Below are 22,798 nucleotides of genomic sequence, written 5' to 3' on the forward strand. Positions count from 1 at the left end.
TAAAGTAGAGATGAATAGGAAGTGCATTCCAGGCATGGGAGATGGCCTCTACAAAGGCTTGGAGTCAGGAAATAGAATGCTAAGTGTGAAAATTGTTATAGTGGGATTTGTTAGGGGAAAGAACAAGAAGGGAACATAAAAAATCAGGTTTATTTTTGGGAAGGTTAAGATGGAAAGAGGGTAAAAGGGTAAGGGAAAATTATAATAATTAATCCCAAAATCTAATTCCTATAAATCTATTTTAAACCTAACTTATCTAAGCTAAATACATTAAGTTCCCCAACACAAATATCACAAATGCAGTCCAGTATATGAGCCAAGATCTTCAGAAGAAACTGTCCAAAGCAGGTCCAGTAGAGAAGTGGTTCTTTAGTCCTCTATCTAGCTGCCAGCAGCCAGTCCAAGCAGGATCCCTCTCACTTAAGCTGGTAACTCCAAAAGGCCAGAAACCTGATAGACAGATGGAAAAACCTCCAACTTCTCCAAAACCTTCTTCAGGAGAGAGTTTTTCTTCAATTGGAAACTTGGGATCTTCACCCAGATCTTGACCCAGGCTCCCATGTCACATGTCCCTGTTAATCACTTGGAAGTTCACATTGCAAAGCTCTTTTGCAATCTTTTCTCATTCCCCCCTTTTGCATGAAGCAAAAATCCTGTTGGAAACACAAGTTTTGCATTTGTACACAATCTAAAATACTTACCAATTACCTAAGCTAAGATATCTACCCAAAATAACAAACAACCTACACTCAACTATCTTACTCTAACTAATACTAACCTATTCTAGGGAATTTAACAAGGAAAAAGAAAAAGGAATTAAATAATGAACAAGTACAAATGTCAAACAGAAGCAAAAGTAAAACAGCAAATAACATCAAACAAAAGTTGAACATAACTTCCATGCAAACATCAAACTCAAAATATTCTTATCAGCTAATACAGAACATTGTAGTACTACTATTGCAGTACATTAACATTAAACTTAGAGAAAAAAATTTGAAAATTACAATAAACACAACATTCCATAAGTCTTACACCGAAAAATCAAACCAAATATTAAACTCACTTATGCAAATACATGTAACAATAAATATAAGTGATTTATGTACATAATTTACATGTACACATATAGTATATACATACAATATATACATGTATGCTATAAACATGCACACATATACACTTATGTACACTTCGTGTTTATATATGTTACATATATACATACACTATAATACAATTAATTTACAATCCTATTATACACACTATTTACATACATTTATATATTTATTTGTAAGTTTGTTTGATATGTGATGTCATATGTTATTTATGTTATGGGAATATATACCATATGGTATATTTGTAAGTTTCCCAAACTTTTGTCACCTTGTATTTGAATTGGAATGTATAAAATTTGTGATGGATATTAAGTTAATTGATGTAATGGCCTATGTTCCCATTACTGTAATCTGTGGGTTTGTGTTGTACAAGTTTCATGCTTCTTGTGTGTTTTTGGAAATCAGCTAATGGTACTAATTGCTTGGTTTAAAAAGGATTCTGAATTGAAGATTATGGTAATACACATGAAACAACAACTTGATACAATGGAACACTTTATGAACAACATAATTGTAAACCTGGGATATGGAAACATTGCTGATAATGATAACAGCAATGTTAGCAATAATGGTAAAAGGCTAAATAGGTTGGAACAGGAAGAAGCAACTGGAATAGTGAATCTATGTCCCCTTAGAGATTTGCTGGTGGTAACAAAGAATGAGGTACATAAAATGAGAACTCATAAAAGATTTTCCCCAGAGGACCTTGAATCTATTAAAAGGAGAACCCCAAATTTTAGTGATGAACCCAATAAAGTTATCAAGGAGATTCAAAGGGCAATTGAATTGTATGACAGAGATTTTAATGATTCTGCTCTCCTGATGAAAGACATCCTAAGAGAGAAAGAAATAAGTTCATAATCTTTCTCTTCCTATTACAGAACCTAGAAAAGTAACAAGGGATGGCTTACTAGATTGGGGAGGGGGCAGAGAGTAAAGGTATCTATTTAAAAACAAAGGAAAAGCAAAGCTAAAATTTATAAATAAAAAATAAAATTTTAAGAAAACATCAAGTTTTGCAGGTTCACAGGTCATTGAACTGCTCTTTTTAAAAAATTTTATATCTATTTTTTTAATATCACCTTCAGTTCCAAATAAATTGTTTCTCTCTTCTCTACCCGGAGAGCCAGACCTTATAACACAGTGTTAAAATGAAAAAGGGGCAAACAAAGCAGCTTGTTGAAACTAATGAACACATCAGAGAAATCTGACCATGTATGCAATGTTCCCAACCCCAGCCCCCCCACCTCTCCTAAGAGAAAGATTTGCATTCTCTCATCTCTCTCTTTGCAGACAAGTTCAGCAGGTCATTCTTAAAATTCATTACAGAAATTATAAGAGACAAAGACCCTTTCAGGGAAATTCTTTTGACTGCTCCACCATTCAGACCGAGGAAAATATTTTCTAGCAATCTATCGCATGTGTTTGTTTGTTTGATTTGGTTTTTGGTTTTCTTTTTCTGGAAACTATCCAATGTTTCCTTTATGATACTGCTCTCAAATTTACCATTTGCCTGATATCAAAATAGATGCTTTTCTTTCATTTCTTCCCTACCTGTTCTTAATATTTTATTCCTTTCTTCTTTTCTAAACCTTTTAAATATTTATCAACATGAAGAATCACGCTGTAACTATCATTTAACCAAGCAATATATACTTAGTTTCTTTTATCTTTCTTCAAAAGTGAATTTACATTCACCTAAGTTTTTAAGTTGCTCTTCCATCAAGGCCTCCTCATCAGGTTGTTGTTGTTGTTGTTGTTGTTGTTGTTGTTGTTGTTGTTGTTGTTGTTGTTGTTGTTGTTGTTTGTGGCCTTGTTTCATTCATTCATTAAAACTCCATCCACCAATGCAAATCAGTAACTTTTTTACAGGTTTTAGTCCTAGCTGCTAAGAGTGCTTCTGAGTTAAGGGATTTGTTCAGGGTTATATGAAGAGTATGTGCTAGAAAAAGGACTTGAACACCCAGGTCTTCCTGACTTCATGGCTGACTTTCTGTGAACTATACCACATTGTTATTATAGGTCTATGTCTTTTTTTTTTAAATATTGTGTTACCTAATTTGTAGCCAATATGGTACAGAATAAAAAGATACCAAAGTAGATAATATTCTACCAGGGAAATCTTGCAAGTCAAAGCAGCAGTAACACTATGGCAATTCCCTTAACATTTCCCCTACTGTTGCTGCTGCTGCTGTTTTCCAGGGTGTGAAACTGGATTCAGAGAAGTCTGGAAAGTGATATGTGAAGGAATAAAACTAGAATATTCAGAATTTAAATGGTATACCCAATGAAAATTAATGTGGAGTCACATGAGATCTAAGATCACTGTGAAATCTCAGACTTATAAGTGGAAGGGAGCTGAAAGGTTACCTAGACTAACACCTCATCTTACAGGTGAGAGAACTGAGGCCCAGAGAGGTTAAATGATTTCCTGCATGGTTAGACTCAATACCAAGTATTGGTTCCAAGGCAGAATTGCAGTAAGGACTAGGAAATCGGGGTTAAGTTGCCCAGGATCACACAATCAGGACGTCTGAGGTCACATTTGAACCCAGGTTCTCCTACCTTTAGGCCTAGCTCTTTAAACACTATGACACCTAGCTGCCCTACATCCACATGACTTTGTTTTGTTTTGTTTTTTTAATGAAGTTTTGTGTGGTATTGCCACTTAGGAGAGTCAAAATTACAGGATAATTTTCCAAAAGCAAATCATACTTTCTCTTTTTCTTTTCTTTTTTCTTTTTTTTTTTTACTTAAACCCTTACCTTCCATCTTGGAATCAATACTGTGTAGTGGTTCCAAGGCAGAAGAGTGGTAAGGGCTAGGCAATGGGGGTTAAGTGACTTGCCCAGGGCCACACAGCTAGGAGGTGCCTGAGACCACATTTGAACCTAGGACCTCCTGTCTCTAGGCCTGGCTCTCAATCCACTGAGCTACCCAAATACCCCCCATACTTTCTCTTTTTCAATACTGAACCCAGCTCATCAATTAATTTTGTACATGCATTGTCTGTCTCATATAGATACAGATACAAATAAAGATTTAAAAAAATAAGAATAGAGAGATATAGAAGACATCCAGAAAATATACACTTATATACTCATTCAATAGACTGGCCACTCATGTGCATATCATAATATGGACATGGCATTTTTCTTCCATTCAGTTTTTCTAATATAGAACAATTTCTTTTGAGTTATCATCAGTCTTACCAAAGAGGCCCTAAAATATTCTGAAGATTGGCAACCTTAACACAAGGGCATATGCAAACAGGGAAAGAAAGAAGCATTTATTAAGCACCCACCATGTGTCAAGTGTGGGTACAATTGTTGGTAGTGCAACAAATCACTGACAGAACCAAAACCAAAGCCATAACCAAACACGATATCATAAATTTTGGAAAAAAAGAAGGGTTTATTGAGTTTGCCAGTAAGGGATCTCCACCTGCACCATCAAACTTCCCAAGAATCAAAAGGAAAAAGCTTTTCTAGGCTTCAATTTAGGCAGGAGGTGAATGGGGTATGGGGTGCCTTGGGACTGAACAGGGCTGTTGCTGGGGGCTTAAAGGGTAGGAATAAGGAATGTAGTATCCTGTAATTGGACAGGTCTGTTGCTGGGCACTAGTAATGGGAAAATCTCTTCTTCAGTTTAGTAATCTCTTGCAACCCTTCCCTAATAGGACAATCCTTGCTGTTTCAGCAGTAAAGAAGGTCTCAGACAAGGGAAGCAGGGAAAAGAGATGATTGCAATACAAATGTACAGCGACAAGATAGAGAAACAGAAGACTGGATTTCTGTTCCCCACTCAGGTGCTGTACTAAGCACATAAATATTTTTCAGGAGCATTTGAGGGATTTACCTGCCATAAGTAATTCCAATTCCAACAAAACCTTGCACAACATCTCCTCTATAACAATAGTGATCACCTTTATTGAGTACATGTCTTCCTGTTTTAGACCTTCAAGTCTCAACTCAGGTGCTACTTCCTTTAAGAAGCCTCTTCTATTTCTCTAATCTTTAGTGGCCTTCCATCACTTCCATTGCTTCCATCATCCATATTTGATGGGGTGCAAGGGTGGCAGGGGTGGAGGGAGGGGATATATATTCTATAGTTCATTATCTGTGAATGTCATCTCACGTTGGTATAATAAAGGTTCCTTGGGGACAAGAACTATCTCATTTTTCCACTTTTACTTCTAGAACCTGGAATGATGCATAGTGCATAGTTGACATTTCACTTCACAGGCAGGTAGTTGGTGAAATGGATAGAGTGCCAAGCCTAGAGTCAGAAAGACCTGAATTCAAATTTGGACTCAGAAACTTATTAGCTATGTGACTCTGGAAAAGTCATTTAATCTTTACCTTTCTCTGCTACCTACACTGTTCACCTCAATTACCTCAGTTGGAAAAAAGCAGCACCTGTCTCACAGGATTGTTGTAAGAATCAAATGAGATCCTATTTCTAAAGCAGTTGGTAGTAGACCCTAGTGTTCTTCAGTCATGTCCAACTCTTTGTGACCCCATTTGGGGTCTCTTTGGAAAAGATACTGGAGTGGTTTGCCGTTTCCTTCTCCAGTTCATTTTACAGATGAAGCAAGTGAGGCAAATAGGGTAAAGTAGCTTGCCAAGGGACACAAAGCTAATAAGCATCTCAAGCTAGATTTGAACTCATGAAGATGAGTCTTCCTGACTCAAGACCCAGAGCTCTGTCCACTGCACCACTTAGCATGTTTAATACTTCACTTGATGTTAACTGAACAGTTACCTGGGTTGCATTTATCAAGAAATCTATTATGATCTTAACATATAAATGAGATAGTCTTCATTTTAGAAGATTAAAGAAGCTTTTTGTTGTACCAAGCCAAATATTTGGAAGTGGATTGTTTTGGGAAATCAACAAACTATTAAACAAATTGGAATACTGTATTCCCTGCATCTTTCAGTGCAACCATAAGGATATGATATAGCATAGAAAGTCATTGGTGAAAGGCTATCTGTATGATTTTTCATCTCTCTTTTGTCCTTTCCATTTTATCTTCCAATTCATTTGATAGTGTATGTCTGTTGGATCCTATGCCAGTCTTTCCATAGAATTGTTTTCACTTTCATTGCTTTGGTTTTTATGAGGTGATTTTGTTTGTAACTTTACAATAGTTTCCTCTATCGTGTTGTACAAATGAGTTTATATTCTAAGCCAGCCCTTGACTGCTCTCTCTCTCTCTCCATCTGGCAGAGATATCAAGTATTGGCTGGCTGAGGCAATTTCTGGTCTATTTTGGCCTTTTAAAAAATTGTGATGGCTCTTTCATACAAGTTAACCTTTTGTTTTTCATTCTAATGGTAAAAATAAAATCAAAGCATGCAAAAAAATTAAATAGTAATTCAAAACATGCTCCAAACAAGAAGTCTATAATGGAAATTCTATAAGGATTCAAAAAAGGAAGAATATACTCATAAGTAGTCTAAGAAGAAAGAGTGTGGAAGCATTTACTCTTTACTTAAGTAGTCCAAAAAGGCTTCAGTAAAGAGTGTATCCTTCCTTCTTTTACTTAAGCAATCCAAGAAGATAGGAGTGGATGGATGTTCAAGGAAGCCTAAAACCTCTGCTGTGAGGGCTTGCTGAGTCCTTCTCAGGGCTATTCATCTTTCTTTACTATCCAGCTACATTCAGCTCTCATCTGTGGCTCCAAAAAGCCATATGCACAATGGCCACACCCGGGTGAAACCATCTCAACAGATGAGCTAAACCAGGTTGAAAGGAACTGATGAACCAGAAACCCATCAGTGAGTTGGGAGTGGAAATGGGGGAAGAGTCTGCTTAAGCATGTGAAGACTTCTCCCTGGCTGAATGAACAGATAAGAATTATTTGTCACAATGACCATGAAGATGACTGAAGCAGGCACTAAAGAGTGCTTAGAGTTTGGTCAGATACTAAAGAACCCAAGATTATCCTCTGCATCCTGGGCCATTGCTAGTCATTCTGACATGTCTTGCCAAGGATTTTAATGACTCTGGAAGAAAGAGTAAGTGAAGCTGACAAATTAATGCAACTCTGCCTCACTGAAACCCAATTCATGAACAAATTGAACAAATCAAGATAGCATCTCATGATATCATTGGTCTTCTTCAAAAACAAAAGACAGGAGATGGTTAGGTAGCTTAGTGGATTGAGAGCTAAACCTAGAGACAGGAGGTCCTGGGTTCAAATCTAGCCTCAGATACTTCTTGGATGTGTGGCCCTGGACAAGTCACTTAACCTCCATTGCCTAACCCATACCATTCTTCTGCCTTATAAGCAATACTCAGTATTAATCCTAAGGTAAGGTGTTTTTGTTTTTTTTAAAGGGACAAAGAATAGCCAAAAGGATCATAGAGAAAATTATACTGAAGCTAAGCTTTTAAAAATCAGGATTCTGAAATACAGGGATGAGAAAGAATGCATATATTCCAGGCACAAGGAAGAGACTGAGTAAATTCCTAGAGGTGAAAGATATTTGCAAAATGGTTTAGGACAATCTGCCTTATGAGAACTAGTTTACAAACTCAGAATCTAAAATAATGTAGGCAAGGAAGAAGTTTAATAATAAAATTACAATAACAACCCACAATACTGATACAATATTTCTTTCAAAGCAAGAGTGAGTGCAAGAACCTTGGTTTGAGAGACACAATTTTGCCATCCAATCATTATGGGATCTTGGGGTATTTATTTAAATTAGTCATTTAAATAGATTCTCTGAGCCTCAGTTTCTTAATCTACAAAATGGAGATAATACCTATCCCTTTCCACTAAGACCCTATTTACCATGTTGTGTCTCATCCTGGCATAGAACTGACCTTGGGTTTTTAAGGGGCATGGCAATAGAATATATGTTCTGGAAGGTTCTACCTAGAAGGCTTCTAGTACTGACCTATCAGTGTGCACTGTATCTATTATCTGTACACTGCCCTGGTTAAGTTTTGGATAAGCAGATCATCAGAAGGTGGAACACGAGGCATGTTAATTTAGGGTCCACAACAACTCATGAAACCATCAATGAAGGCTTGGAGAAGCTGTGATCTATATCAATGAGTGAAGGAGGCATCTTCATTCCTCTCCAAGATATACTCCTGACTGAATTTTCCTTGCAGACCCTTTACCTCCCTCTCCAATCCTCTACTATTCAGCCTCCATTTTATATATTGGCTGTCTCCATTAGAATGTTAGCTCTTTGAGGGCAGGAACTCTTTTTTCTTTATGACTATATTTGTATTTCTAGCACTTAGCTTACTACCTAACATAGTAAGCTTTAGTAATTACTTGTTGACTTTACTAATTGTCAAGACCTTTTGAACTACAATCATTTCTGCTCTAAGGAGAAGTACACATTCCTAACATTCACCACTATAATAATCTAGCAGTAGAAAACATTAAAAAGGTACTTAATAAAAAGAGTGAGATGGTTTAGAGTGAAATGTTTTTTATTTGTTAGATGGTTAAGAAATATACAAATACTACAACAAATAGAGGTGTGTCCTTGGCTTCAGCCCACTGCTTAGGCTGTGTCCTCTCACCCATAGCCTTGGGCTAGCAAAATTGAAGGTTACAGGAGAGAGGGTGGCCTCCACAGGCTGCAATTCCAGGACTCGTTCAACTTGGAATGTTGAAAGAATGCTTTTTAATATAAAAAAGTTCTCAAATTGGAAAGAATAGCAAAATACAGCTTTGGAAGATAATATTCTCAGGGAGCTGAGGTAAGCTAGCAGGTTTTTGAGGCAGGTGTATATTTGTGTTTTGTTTATTCCTTTGGGACTGTTCAACTGAGGGTCGTTTTCTGCATTCTTAACTGTTTCTCTCAAGTGAAACTATGGATAAACAAATTAGAATTCATGCTATACTCAAATTGTTTCTTTATACAGCATCATATTGGAATAAACCTGAGTTTCAAAACAAGCATTAGCAGCACTGATTGTACAAAAGTAATATTTACCCTGCCTATGTCGCAGAGTTTGGGAGAGTATCTAATGAGGCATAATGTATATGAAAGTGCTTAGTAAATTCAATAGATCCATAAGCACTTATTAAGTGCCTATTATATATGAAGAACTGGCTCCCCAATCTAATGCTAGAGATACAAAACCAGAAATGAAACTATTGCCTGCCTTAAGCAAATGTCAATAAATAATCAGTATGTATATGAAACAGAAAAATATTTAAAGAGTTGTAATAATGTCATGGGACAATAAAAGAAATGGAATGTGGACTGATTTTTTTTTAAGATGGAGATTTAGGAAAGGGAAGGTTAATCAAAGATAAAAGCATATTTATGGTGTCTACTATGTACCAGGTATTAACCTTAACCTCTCTTAAGTTTCTTCATCTATAAAAAGGGGTTAAAACTAACATCTACCTCAAAGAATTATTGTACTAAATGCACTTTACATTTTTCTCATTTGAGCCTCACAATAACCCTGTGAAGTAGGTGATGTTATTATACCCATTTTAAGTTCAGGAAACTGAGGCAAACAGATTAAGGAGTTTGCCCAAAGTCACATAGCTATTAAGAATCTGAGTTTGAATTGCACTTGGGTCTTCTTGATTCCCAGCCCACCTTGTGCCAAAACAAACAAACAAAACCCTATGAGCAAGAATTATGGGCATTGCTCATTAATAATTATAATAATAATAATGGATATACAATACTTTAAGGTTTGCAAATCACTTGATCTTTGTAACAACTCTTTGGGGCCTGTGCTAGTTTTTGCGCCTTTTTATGGATAAGGAAACTGAGAAAGGTTAAGTGGGTTGCCCAGAGTCAAATCAGCTGAGTAAATGTCTAAAGCTGAGCTTTCTAATTCTAAATCCAAAGTCTTACCTATTACATCACCTAGCTATATAATATAGGATTTAGTCCACTGTACTATGTAATGGAAATAAAGCCAATCTATTGTTTTTCTATCAACAGATCCATTGCAAGACCTTGGCTTCTCCATGGACCACTGTAACAATCCCATAAGTAAAAATCTCAAAATTCGATTTGGAGTTATTCTAAGTAAGTAAAAAATTGTTCTAAGTAAAAATTACCAGCTTAGACATTAAAAGTAAGCACTTATATAGCTTCCAGTTGCCAGAAAGACTTGTATTCACCATAGAGGCTGTCTATCCCTGGGTTCTCCACAATGCACTATATTTCCTTCCCATCTCTTATTTGTCTATTTAAATGATAAACTCTTTGAGAAGAAATCACATTTAATAATCTGTTCAGATACCATAAGCTTTAGCTACTCATTTATAAATGTAATAATAGAAATAACTAGAATCAGTAGACAACAATAAGTTGAGTATTTAGAGCTTACTGCATCTGGTAAATTATGAGTGTCAATCTTCAATAATTTGGTGTGAGCAATTATTTCAGCAACATGTAAATCCTCCACCATCAGCATGTTTTGCACCTCTCCCTTACAAGGAAAGTCTTAAATGTTGGCATGACCCCTCATGAGGAGTGACCCCTAGATGGTGTGGGTGGAATTAGATTTCTGCTTTTTTAACTTCTTTGTAATCATGTCTCTGAAATTAGTCTGACCCTATGATTGCTTTAATTAATCAAATGTTTTCCTTGAAACATTTTCATCAAACTTCAAGTGGAAGGATTCTTGCACATGAGATCATTCTATGTATCAAACAATAATTTAACAAGCATTTATTAATCAGTTACCATGTGCTAAGTGAGAGGAAGCAGGAGTCAGTAAGGAAGACCTGAATCTAATTCATGCCTCCAACATACACACAAAATACCTGTATGATCCTGGCAAGTCAATCTCTTAGAGCTCCCAGGCAATTCGCTAAGACTATGATACATATACACATATATAGGCAGATGGATAGGTGGGCAGGTAGACAAACAAATAGGTAGGTGGATAGTATGTGAAAACTGAAATTTTGAAAGAGTATTAAATTAATTTCTTAACTTACAGGGCAAGAAATATTAATTTGTTCAAATGGTTCTCTTGGTAAAGACTCCAAAGTCCTTTTGCCACGGTTCATAAATGTGATTTGGGGAGGTCGTTATTCAACCCCTCACTTGGACATCCCAAGACATCTCTAATTAGTAAATAGTTAATTAGAAGGTAGTCCATACAAATTCTCATCCCCATAGGTTATGTTGAGTAGTCACACATTTTCCAGGAAAGCTTCATTATCTCCCTTATCTATTAATGAGGTTTTACAGGGAAAACATTCTTTAGAGTTCCTAAGAACAAAGGAAATGTATACATAGGTCAACAAACTGATTGGATCCTCTAATTCAAAACCCATATTATACTGATAATTCAGTGTATATTAAAAATAAATTATCTTAGATTGATAGATCTAGACAGAGAAAGATATAGACACAGAGAGATAGATGGATATAAATGGATAGATAGATGGATGGATGGGTAGATGAATGAATGGATGGTTGGTTGGTTGGATAGATAGGTAGATAGATGGATATAGATGGATAGATGATGAATGGATGGATGGATGGAGAGAGAGAGGGAGAGGGAGATGGATAGATGGATGGATAGATAGATAGATACAACATTTGTTAAATGTTTACTATGTATCAGTTATTGTACTAAATGTTACAGATAACAATACAGACAAAAAAGATAGTCCATGCCTCCAAGGAGCTTATATTATAATATGGGAAGAAAACACACAAAACAGAGCTATAAAAGAGGAGACATGAAATGATAGCTATACATAAGAGCAAGGCTGTTAGTAAGAAAGTAGAAAAGTTCAGAAAACCAGAAGTGGAGCTCGAAGAAAAGTAAATATCAATGTCCTGGGTATTACATAAGCCAATGGTGCTGGCCAACAAGAAGAGAGGACCAGATCAATCAATCAGTATTGATTAAGTGCCTATTGTATTCCAGGTACTGTGTTAGTTAATTGATCAACTAACATCTATTAAACATTTTCTATGCGCCAAACAGCATCCTAAGTGCTGAGGACACAAAGAAGCTAAAAACATAGAGGTTTTGCCCTCAAGGAACTCTCAGTCTCATGAGAGACATGTATAGAACTACCATATACAGCATAAATGGAAGGTAATCTCAGAGGGAAGGCACTAGATGAAGACACAAAAATTAAAATTACAGAGCAGTGACTGATTTACAATATTAGGAAGTTTCTTTATCAAAACAGATTAAATTAGAGCAAATCTAGGTAGCACAGAAGTTAAAGCACCACTGCTGGAAACCAGAGGACCTGGGATCAAATTTGGCTTCAGATACTTCCTAGCAGTGTGACCCTGGGCAAGTCACTGAATCCCCATTGCCCAGCCCTTACCATTCTTCTGCCTCAAAACCAATACACAGTATTGATTCTAAGATGGAAGGTAAGGGTTCAAAAAAAAAAAACTGATGAAAGCACAGGTTCAGGTTTTTTTTTAAACAGCAGGCTGGGTCCTAAGGATACAAAGACAAAAAATGAAGAGTCTGTACCTTCAGGAAGTTTTTGTTTTGTTGGAAAAGACAACATGTACATGTATAAGTACAGACACAATTAGTTAGGGGAGCTACATAGATCACGCTCTCCCTGTTTTCATGATTCTCACTGACATAATCATGACTTTCCTCCCTCCTAAAGCTAACTACAAAATGGCTTCAGTTTTCTTCCTTCCTCTCAATATCTCTATATCTAACTACTCAGAGGTACATGTGTATATATGGTAGTGATGTGTGTAGATAGGTGGGAGGGGAGTTACATAATGGAAAAAGACATGAATTCAAATAACAATTTTGCTACTTAACTACCTATGTAACCTTGGCTAGTCATTTAACCACTGTAGACATAGTTCTCATCATTTACAAATCAAGGGGTTTGACCTATCGAGGGGTCTTAAACTATGTGACTTGAAAAATATTTTGATAATTATATTTTATTTTACACATTTAAAAGCATTGTTCTTAGAAGGGGTCCATAGGTTTCACTGGACTATCAAACAGGTCCATGACACAAACAAGGTCAAGAACTAGACTAGATGTCCTCTAAAGTCTCTTCCAGCTAAGCCATTCTGTGATTCTAGAATTTTCTCCATTGCCTTTTTCTTTTGTTGTTCAGGCATCTATCAGTCTTGACTGATTATTCATGAACCCATTTGGGATTGTCTTAGCAAAGATACTGGAGTGGTTTCATCTCCAGTTCATTTTACAGAGAAGAAAACCAAAGCAAACAGAATTAAGTGACTTGCCCAGGATCACACAACTAGTAAGTGTCTGAGGCCAGATTTGAACTCAGGAAGAATCCTCCTGATTCCAGGCTCAAATAAATGTTAAACATGGCAACTAGAGAAGTTTGAACATACCTTTCTTAAAAGGCTCTCCTGTGACTTTACTAACATTACCAGGATTTCTGGAAGTAGTGACAATAATGCCACACTTCCATCACCATCTGAAGATTCTATAACCATGATATTGGTCAATACATAAAGTATGTATTGTTTGAATGTAAAAACAGGTAGACAAAATAAATGTTGCTTGGAATGTTTGGGTTCATTCCTAATGTCTGGAATTTAACAAATCTCACCAAAAGTTTTGAGGTTTTTCTTTTTCTCTTTTTCACACTCTTGTATGTCTTCATTCTTGAAGGCTTGCAAAAATGTTATCTGCAAGTTTCTTGATTTATGACCTCATCTTATAGGTATGATGTAGTAAGAGACTCATAAAATTCTAGACCTTACTACCCTTCTACCTTGAAACCAATACTTGGTATTGATATTTTTTTAAAACCTTACCTTCTCTACCTTCTGTTTTGAATAAGACTAGGCAATGCAGGTTGAATGACTTGCCCATGGTCACACTGCTAGAAAGTATCTGAGGCCAGATTTGAACCTAGCACCTCCCATCTCTTGGCCTGGCTCTAAATCCACTGAGCCACCCAACTGCCCCCTTGGTATTGATTCTAAGACAGAAGGTAAGGGTTAAAAAAAAAACAGTTGGAAGACTGTACTGCCAAGTTACAGAAATCTAGGGGATTGGGCAAAAATTCAAAGCCATCAAGGTCTCTTTTTTATGCCATGAGCTTTTATCAATCTCAATTACTCTACAATGCTACCAAAACTTTGTAGATACATTTTGGTTCTTTTTTTTTTTATTTTAACTAAAAAATAATGCTTTTAAATTGGGACACTAATACACTGCTGGTGGAGTTGTGAACTGATCCAACCATTCTAGAAGGAAATTTGGAATTATGCCCAAAGGGCTTTAATAGAATGTATGCCCTTTGATCCAGCCATACCACTACTAGGTTCAATCCTCAAAGAGATAATAAAGAAAAATACTTGTTCAAAAATATCCGTAGCCATGCCCTATTTGTGATGGCAAAAAATTGGAAAATGAAGGGGTGTCCCTTAATTGGGGAATGGCTGAACAAATTGTGATATGTAATGATGATAAAATACTATAGTGTTAAAAGAAATGATAAACTGCTTGATTTCCAGACGATCTGGAAAGGCCTCCACAAACTGATGTGGAATGAAATGAGCAAAACCAGGAGAACATTGCACAAAGAGACTGAAACATTGGGGGATGATCTTATGTAATCGACTTTGCTACTGATAGCAATGCAATAATCAAGGACAATCCTGAGGGACTTATGAGAAAGAATACTATCCACATCCAGAGAAAGAACTGTGGGAGTAGAAACCAGAAGAAAACACATGATTTATCACTTATTTATATAGGTATTGGATGTGGGGTTTTAGTTCTTAAAAAGATTATTACAAAAATGATTAATATGGAAATGGGCATTGAGTGATAATATATGTATAACCCAATGGAACTGCATGTTGGCTCAGGGTAGGGGGAGGGAAAAAGAGGAGGGAAATAACATGATTCATGGAACCATGGAAAAATACTTAAATAAAAATTTAAAATTAAATAAAAATTAAAAATAAAAGACTTGGAAAGAAAAAAGAAAACTAATACTTTTCTGGTTCATATTTAGATTTTTAGATAACATAAAATTAGATCTTCTTTTGCCTCTATAAATTTGGTAAAACTATTCTTCTCTTTGCTATTTAGGACATGACATCCAAGAGCTATTTCTTGACATCAATCTCTTCTCAATGGGAAAGTCCATCTTGTCCTATTCATACCCAGTATGTGAAGTAGACTTTCCAAAGTTTTCATTCTGTGGAAAAAAGAAAGGAGGTAAGTTCCTTATGCCGACTACCTAATGGAGTGTATTGGTGTTCAAGAAAGACTAGCACTTCTGTTGTTAGGACTTGCTGAGCCCGTTTCGGGGCTGCTCATTCATCATCTTGTTGACCACCTTTCACTCAACACTTACCTGGCACTCACTAGTGAAACTACAGAAAGCTAAGGGGCCACACCCTGGTAAAACTGTCTCAGCAGTCCAGATATGTCAAGATAACCAACAAGCCTCAAACCCATTGGTGAGTTAGGAGAATGTCTACCCCAAACATGTGAAAACTGCCTTGGTGGAATGAGCAAATGAGAATAATTTGTTCCAATAGTCATGAAAGTAGCTGAAGCAGGCATTGTGGAGTGCTTAGAGCTTGGTCAGACTTCTAAGATGCCTGGATCATCTTACTAATTCTCAGACCATTACCAGTCCTGACTTTTGCCTTGCCACTGGACCTCAATGGCTCTGGAAGGGAGAGTGAGGTTGATGGCTTTGTAAATACAACTCTGTCTCAAATTCAAATGCAAATGCAAGTCAAGATATCATCCTCATGATGTCATTGCACCTCTTCAAAGAATGAAGAAATGCACAACTGCCTAGTAAGTGATGCTGAAAAAGGCAGTAAATGGAAGCTAGCAGCAATACCACGATGAGACATAAAGTTGGGTTTGTCCAAGAAGAAAGAGTAGTATGAGAGATTCATGTAGAACAGAGTGAACTAATAGGAACCTTGTGGACTGAGGTAAGCAGTTATGCTAGGATAAGAAAAGTAACTAAACTGGCAAATGAATTTGTTAAACTAGAGAACTGTGTGCTTTACCTATAATTTCTCCAGCTTCCTTTGAGCTTCTGCTATGGAAATAATCTTTGTTTCTATTATTCAGAACAACTTTTCAACAATCAATCATGTTTTCTACCTACATAACAATGAGTTGTTAATATTTAAAATTCTAATTCTTACTCAAAAGCTCTGCCTGGCTCGTCACAATACTTATTTCAAAGTGAGCTGGTTTCTCTTAATCCCTCGTTCTAACATTACTTTCCTCATTGAGATGAGCTCTGGTTATTCTCCAAAGGCTAACCAAGAAGTATTTTCTAAAATATCATTTTTTATCCCTAAGTTCCTATTAGTTAGTAAATGGGCTCTTACCTACTTTCTTTTCTCAATTTATCTCACTGAAGTCCAGGTAATCTTGTTTTTATTGCTTTCTGCCCATGCTAGTTGCTATTGTCCAAGGACCAGCAGGATATCTCCCAACATTCTCCAATGACTCATCCCTATCCTGCATTATGTTAATGACCCATCTAACAACCAAATTGACAGTGTTATTCTTCAACTTCCTCAAATCCAAAAACTTTCTTCTCTGCCCTATTTTAGCCAAAACAGTGACTGAGTAGCACCTCAGAAATTATCATACCAAGAGTAATAGAAAGATGGTAAGAATACAAAGTTATCCTTAATAAATATGTCACTGAGCCCAGATAAACTGTATCCTAGACTACTGAAAGTATTTTGTTCCTTTGTTTTTCATTCCTGTTTGATTCTTTGGGACTCCATTTGAAGTTTTCTTGGCAAAGATACTGGAGTAATCTGCCATTTTCTTCTCCAGTTCATTTTATAGATGAGGGACTGAAGCAAACAAAGTGAAGTGACTTGCCCAAGGTCATACAGCTAAAAAGTGTTTGACACTGGATTTGAACTCAGGAAACTAAATCTTCCTGTTTCCAGGCTAGGCATTCTATTTAATGCACTATCTACCTTCTCTGCTAAAAGAATTTCTGAAAAAATACTCTTTGAAAGATTATTAAGACGACCACAGGACTAGGAAAAAATATCCCAATTTTCTTAAAAAAAATGAAAGAAAAAGGACTCTGCAAACTATAGGCTATTGTGTTTGACTTGAGTTCCAAGAAAAATTCTAGAAATGTATTATTAAAGGGTGAAGAAATTTTCAAAAGGAAGCAGTGGCCCCACTGAGACAACATGGCCTCATCAAAAACAGGTCATCCCTGTACTTTTTTTTTTTAAACCCTTACCTTCCATCTTGGAGTCCTTACTGTGTATTGGCTCCAAGGCAGAAGAGTGGTAAGGGCTAGCCAATGGGGGTCAAGTGACTTGCCCAGGGTCACACAGCCAGGAAGTGTCTGAGGCCATATTTGAACCCAGGACCTCCCATCTCTAGGCCTGGCTCTCAATCCACTGAGCTACCCAGCTGTCCCCCATCCCTGTACTTTTATGATATAATGAGAGCAAAGAAAATTGAAGCCAAAAGAATGTACATACTGCCTACAACAATGTAAATAAAGTCAACTAAGAAAAGAGTAAAACTTTAGTCAAATACAATGGTCAAGTTTTACAATCCATAGAAAGTTAAAATAGTCAGTTAGTATATTTCCAGAATTAAAGATTATAACTTCCTATTCTGTTAATAATTGATATTAAAATTGTTTTCTTGAGGATCCTATGCTGTAAAAGTGTTTGCTGGATTTAGTGGGGGGTATGGAGGAGGAAGGGGCAAGAGAGAATAAAATAAAGGTTACAAGGTCCACAGTTCATGGAAGATCAGCAGCTTTATTAACTCCACCCAGTTCCTCCCAGTCTTGTTCTCAAAGTGATTTACAAGGACCCAGGCTGGTCCCCAGTGATATGATGAAAATTCAAAGGAATTTCCTGATCGTATTTCAAATAAGAGTTCAGAATGACAAAGATTGAGGGGCAACAGAAAAACTCGGTTCAAAAGATAAGATATAAAAACTAAGGATTCAGTCTTTCAATGACCTGGCTGTGGATCACAAACCAAAAAAATAAAACAAAATACTAAAATAGCCCTAGGCTACCCTTTCTTCAATGGAAGAAGAGGCTTCCAGGCTACGGAAGACCAGCAGAACAACCGTAAATAGTTCCAGGCCGATACCAGCAGAGAGCAGCACATCAAAGAGGATAGAGCAACAGGAGATTTCCTTCTACACTCACACCCCACCCCCAACTCAGAAGAAAAAGCATCTTGCAGCCTAGAAGCATAACCAGAGGAAATCTACAGCTCTCTGAAGGAAACGAAAGCTGTGCATTCCGTGTGTGCAGACACTATGACCTAAGAGTTAATAAAGAGCAATATGTCCAGTAGTAGAAAAGCTGAAGAAAGGCTCCATGTAGGTAGAAATTAGAAACAGGAATTGCTGAGTATGCGTTTTCTGACCATGTGACCCTACCTGTGTACCCCACCCCCACCCCCACCCCCTCCCACACACACACACACACACACACACACACACACACACACACACACACACACACACACGTTTCCTGGGACGGGCGTGTTCCTTGATTTTCTTTGAGCGTCGTTATGATCTTGTCACTTCCCTTTTCCATCAAGTCTGTGGACTTACTGTTGTCTCTAGGATCAATTATAAACTCAAGCCCTTTCGCAACCTTGTTCAATTTCTCTTTCCGAGGTCCTGCTCAGTGATCTAGCCTTACTGGCTCTCTGGGTTCCTCAAGCATAAAACGGCATCTCCCATTTCCATTTCTTTGTCATTGTCTTCTCCCATACCCAGAATGCACTTTTTCCTCTTCTCTGCCACCTTGAATCCCTCTCTTCCTTTGAGATATACCTGTAATGCTACCTTGAAGCTTTCCTAATCATTTCAGATACTAGTGCCTTCCCTCTCAAATTACCTTGTATTTAACTTACTTTGCATTGATTTGTCTTTATTCTTTTTATATTTATTCCCTATGTATTTCAATAGAAAATATATTATACATATATATCATAGATAGCATGTTAAGCATATTATATTTAAGAAGAAATCTATTATATACATAATATATGCATACATAATAGCATGCTAGGTGTACTATACTTAATATCAAATATTATACATGTATGTATATATAACATATAGCATGCAAAGTATATTCTACTTAATATAAAATGTACCATACACATATATGCATATATAATACCACATTTAGTATATTATACTTATTATAAAATCCATTATTCATATATATGTATATACAATCGCATGTTAAATATATATAAAATATACACATAATATATGTAATACATAGCATGTTATGTGTATTATATTTAATATTAAGTATATTATACACATGTTAATCTAAATTATATTATACATATATGCATATATAATAGCATATTGGGTATATTATACTTACTATAAAATACATTATTCACATATATGTATATACAATAGCATGTTGAGTATATTATACTTAATATTAAGTATATTATACACATATTAATCTAAAATATACATATATGCCTATATAATAGCATATTGGATATATTATACTTAATATAAAATATATTGTACACATAATATATGTATATGTAATATGCAACATATGTATATTATTGTTAAATATAAAATACACATATAATACATAGCATGTTAAGTACATTATACTTAATATTAAATATATTATATACATAAATGATGTATATGTAATATATAGCATAGTATGTGATCTACTTAATATAAAATATAGTATACATATATAACATATTGTATATACTACATTTAAATATTAAATGTACACATGTAATATATGTATATAGCATGATTACATATTTTATATTTAAATATATGTTTTATTTTACACATATATGTATATAAAACATAGGAGGCATATTATATATGACATGTTACATTTAAGTATATATAGAATAAATGTAAAAATGAATAAACATGAATTATGTATATCTATATACATAGAGATAGAGATACCTTTGGTGTCTCACTTGCAATTAGGAATTATTTCATTTGTTGTATTTGTATCCCTAGAGTCTAGTACAGGACTAGCACATAGGTTTTTAATCAATGCTTATTGATTGATTAGGCCTCAGTTTCCTCATTTGTAAAATGAAGGTATTAGACTTTCTCTAAGGCCTCTTTTAACTCTAAGAGTGTGATTCTATCTATTTTTCAAATGATGCCTTCACTAGTGTGGGGAGGGGAGGTGGGAAGAGGAGTGTGGGAGTTACCTAGGGATTTTAATGTAACAAAAAGGCGAATTCACTTTTTTTTTAATAACTTAGATGCTCTCATCATCCCCATTTTACAGGAGTTAAGTTGTCAGTGGGCTTTCAAAGTTATGCTGTTTAAACGCATTATAGTATAGTCAATAGAACTGGGCTTAGAATCAGAAAGACATGGGTTCAAATGCAGCTACAGGAACTTATTAGTGATCTTGGGCAAATCATTCAGACAGCCCCACCTTGTTCTAAGGCCCAGATCACTCACTGGTCTCTGACCTCTTTTTTGTATGCTAGAAACTTTGTTGCATTGTAAGCTTCCCTAGTAATGTGTTTTTTTTTTCATTTGATATAATATATTGTGGTTGAATCCAAAACACCCTGAGCCTGGGACAAGAGATGAGGGAGTCTTGGGAAATATGTGTTCAAAGGCACTGGTGACATTCCTAAGGCTATTGTTTATCTCCAGCTTCTCAGGTCCCATCCTCTGGTCCTAAGCCTCTCTTCCTGTCTACCCCCACCCCTAGGAAACATCCTGACTCTTAGATTTGCAAATAAAAAGAACTGAAAGCACTACCAGATCAACAGAATAGAGGGGGCTTTCCTCTGTGCATAGAAATAGAAACCGTCTGATTATGGGCCATTCATTCAACAAGTATTTATTGAGTATCTGCTCTGCAAAAGGCACAGTTCCAGGAACTCTGGAGGACACAAAGATGAGTCAAATTTGGACCTAATCTTCATGGAATTTATAATCTAGTGCAGAAGTTATAGCAAGTTACCATAACAAGGTGGATTGTATTCTGTGGTTTTATATAGTCAATGATACCATTTCCTCAATAATATGTGCAATATGGACTTACACCAAAGTGGGTATCCACTGGCACAAATGAAAAAAGCAGGAAGTCTTGTCCTGGCTATCCCAAACACTGGCCTTGACTTGACTTTCTCAATAATGAATGAGTATTTATTAACTAGGTAGGTAGCTGGAATCAAGAATACTCCTCTTCCTGAGTTCATATTTGGTCTCAAACACTTCCTAGCTGTGCAAACCTGGGCACCTCACTTAATCCTGTTTGCCTCAGTTTCCTCATCTGTCACATGAGCTGGAGAAGGAAATGGCAAACCATTTTCTGCCAAGAAAACTCCAAATGGGGTCATGAAGAATAAGACACAACAGAAACAACCAAAGTATTCATTAAATAAATACTATAGGAGGCAACTAGGTGGCTCAGTGGATTGAGAGCCCAGGCTGGGTTCAAATCTGGTTTCAGACACTTCCTAGCTGTGTGAACCAGGGCAAGACACTAAACTCCAATTGCCTAAACCTTTCTGCTCTTCTGCCTTAGAACCAATATACAATATTAATTCTATGAGGGTAGGTAAATGGTTTTTTGTTGTTGTTCAATGAATACTACATGCCAGGCACTGTATTGGACTCTGAGGAATACAAATACAAGGTAGCTTGAGAGGAAGGGTTACTCACAGCATTTGAGGGATGGAGAAAGGCTTCATGTAGTGAGAGATTCTTGAGCAAAGTCTTAAAGAAAGTGAGGGATTCTACCAAGCAGACGCGAGGAGGGAATATATCCCAGATGTAGGTGGCAGCCAGCTTAAAGGCATAGAGATGAGAGATAGACAGTTATGGCCCCTTTGTCTGAATCACAGAGTGAGGGGGAGATAATAATTAACATGGGGCTCCTGATTGCAAATATTTGGAATCATTTTTTAAAATTGGGAAAAACACAGTACCAGAAAAAAAAGAAAAGCTTAAGGAGAGGTGAAAAGATTTGGACTAGAAAAACAAGATCGTCCTTGTTCTCATTACAATTGGGAAAGAATATTAATTAGAGGGTGTATCTAAACTGATGAGATCCTTTGGCATATTTAAATTGAGCCCAATAAAATATACTCACATCCATAATCCTAAGTAGAGTCTCACAATGAGAAATAAGGTGACATTGAATTTTTCTCTAGTGTAAACAGTATGTCTTCTTTCACAACAAGGCAGAAACTGATATATGTATTATGAGATAACTCATGTACAATCTATATCATATTAGCTGTCAGCTTGGGGAGGGAGAAAGGGAAAGTGACAACATGGATCTCAAAATGTCAGAAAACAATTATTAAAAATTGTATCAACATGTAATTTGGAATTTTTTTTAGTTTATAAAATAAATAATGTGGCATTAAAAAAAAAACCCACAGGGCTCCTGAACTCTAAATATGAGTTCTATTCAATTTGTGATAACAGGGTAGGTAGGTCTAGTCCTGATCATTTGGGCTGGAAAGCTCAGCACTCTGGATTTTGCCTTGTGTGAATGGCTGGGCATCTGCATTTATTGCTAGTGGTGTTCCTTCATCTGCTCTATTGCTCAGGGGTGGGGGGTCAGGATAACTGCAGGCAGTCCTGCTGATAAGATGGCACCCAAGGAATTGCCAGCAAATTTCCTGTAGCATAGAGTTATCAGAAAAGTGATATACAAATGCTGCACGAGCAAACAATTATG

The 22,798-nt window shown here is 36.2% G+C and overlaps 1 protein-coding gene and 1 long non-coding RNA gene across 3 annotated transcripts in view; one reads left to right on the forward strand and one right to left on the reverse strand.

The window, feature by feature from the left end:
* The window catches only part of LY86 (lymphocyte antigen 86), a 145,555-nt gene that overhangs the window by 79,158 nt on the left and 43,599 nt on the right, over nt 1-22,798 (forward strand). For both annotated transcript variants that reach the window (XM_056823391.1, XM_056823390.1), the window contains exons 2-3: nt 10,061-10,147; nt 15,162-15,290. In XM_056823391.1, coding sequence (XP_056679369.1) covers nt 10,061-10,147; nt 15,162-15,290 — 216 coding nt within the window. The remainder of the gene's footprint in view (nt 1-10,060; nt 10,148-15,161; nt 15,291-22,798) is intronic.
* LOC103105363 (uncharacterized) overlaps nt 1-22,798 on the reverse strand; it is a 129,882-nt gene that overhangs the window by 21,575 nt on the left and 85,509 nt on the right. The window lies entirely within an intron of this gene.

The sequence above is a fragment of the Monodelphis domestica genome, chromosome 3, assembly GCF_027887165.1.
Source record: "Monodelphis domestica isolate mMonDom1 chromosome 3, mMonDom1.pri, whole genome shotgun sequence".
NCBI classification, from domain to species: Eukaryota; Metazoa; Chordata; class Mammalia; order Didelphimorphia; family Didelphidae; genus Monodelphis; species Monodelphis domestica.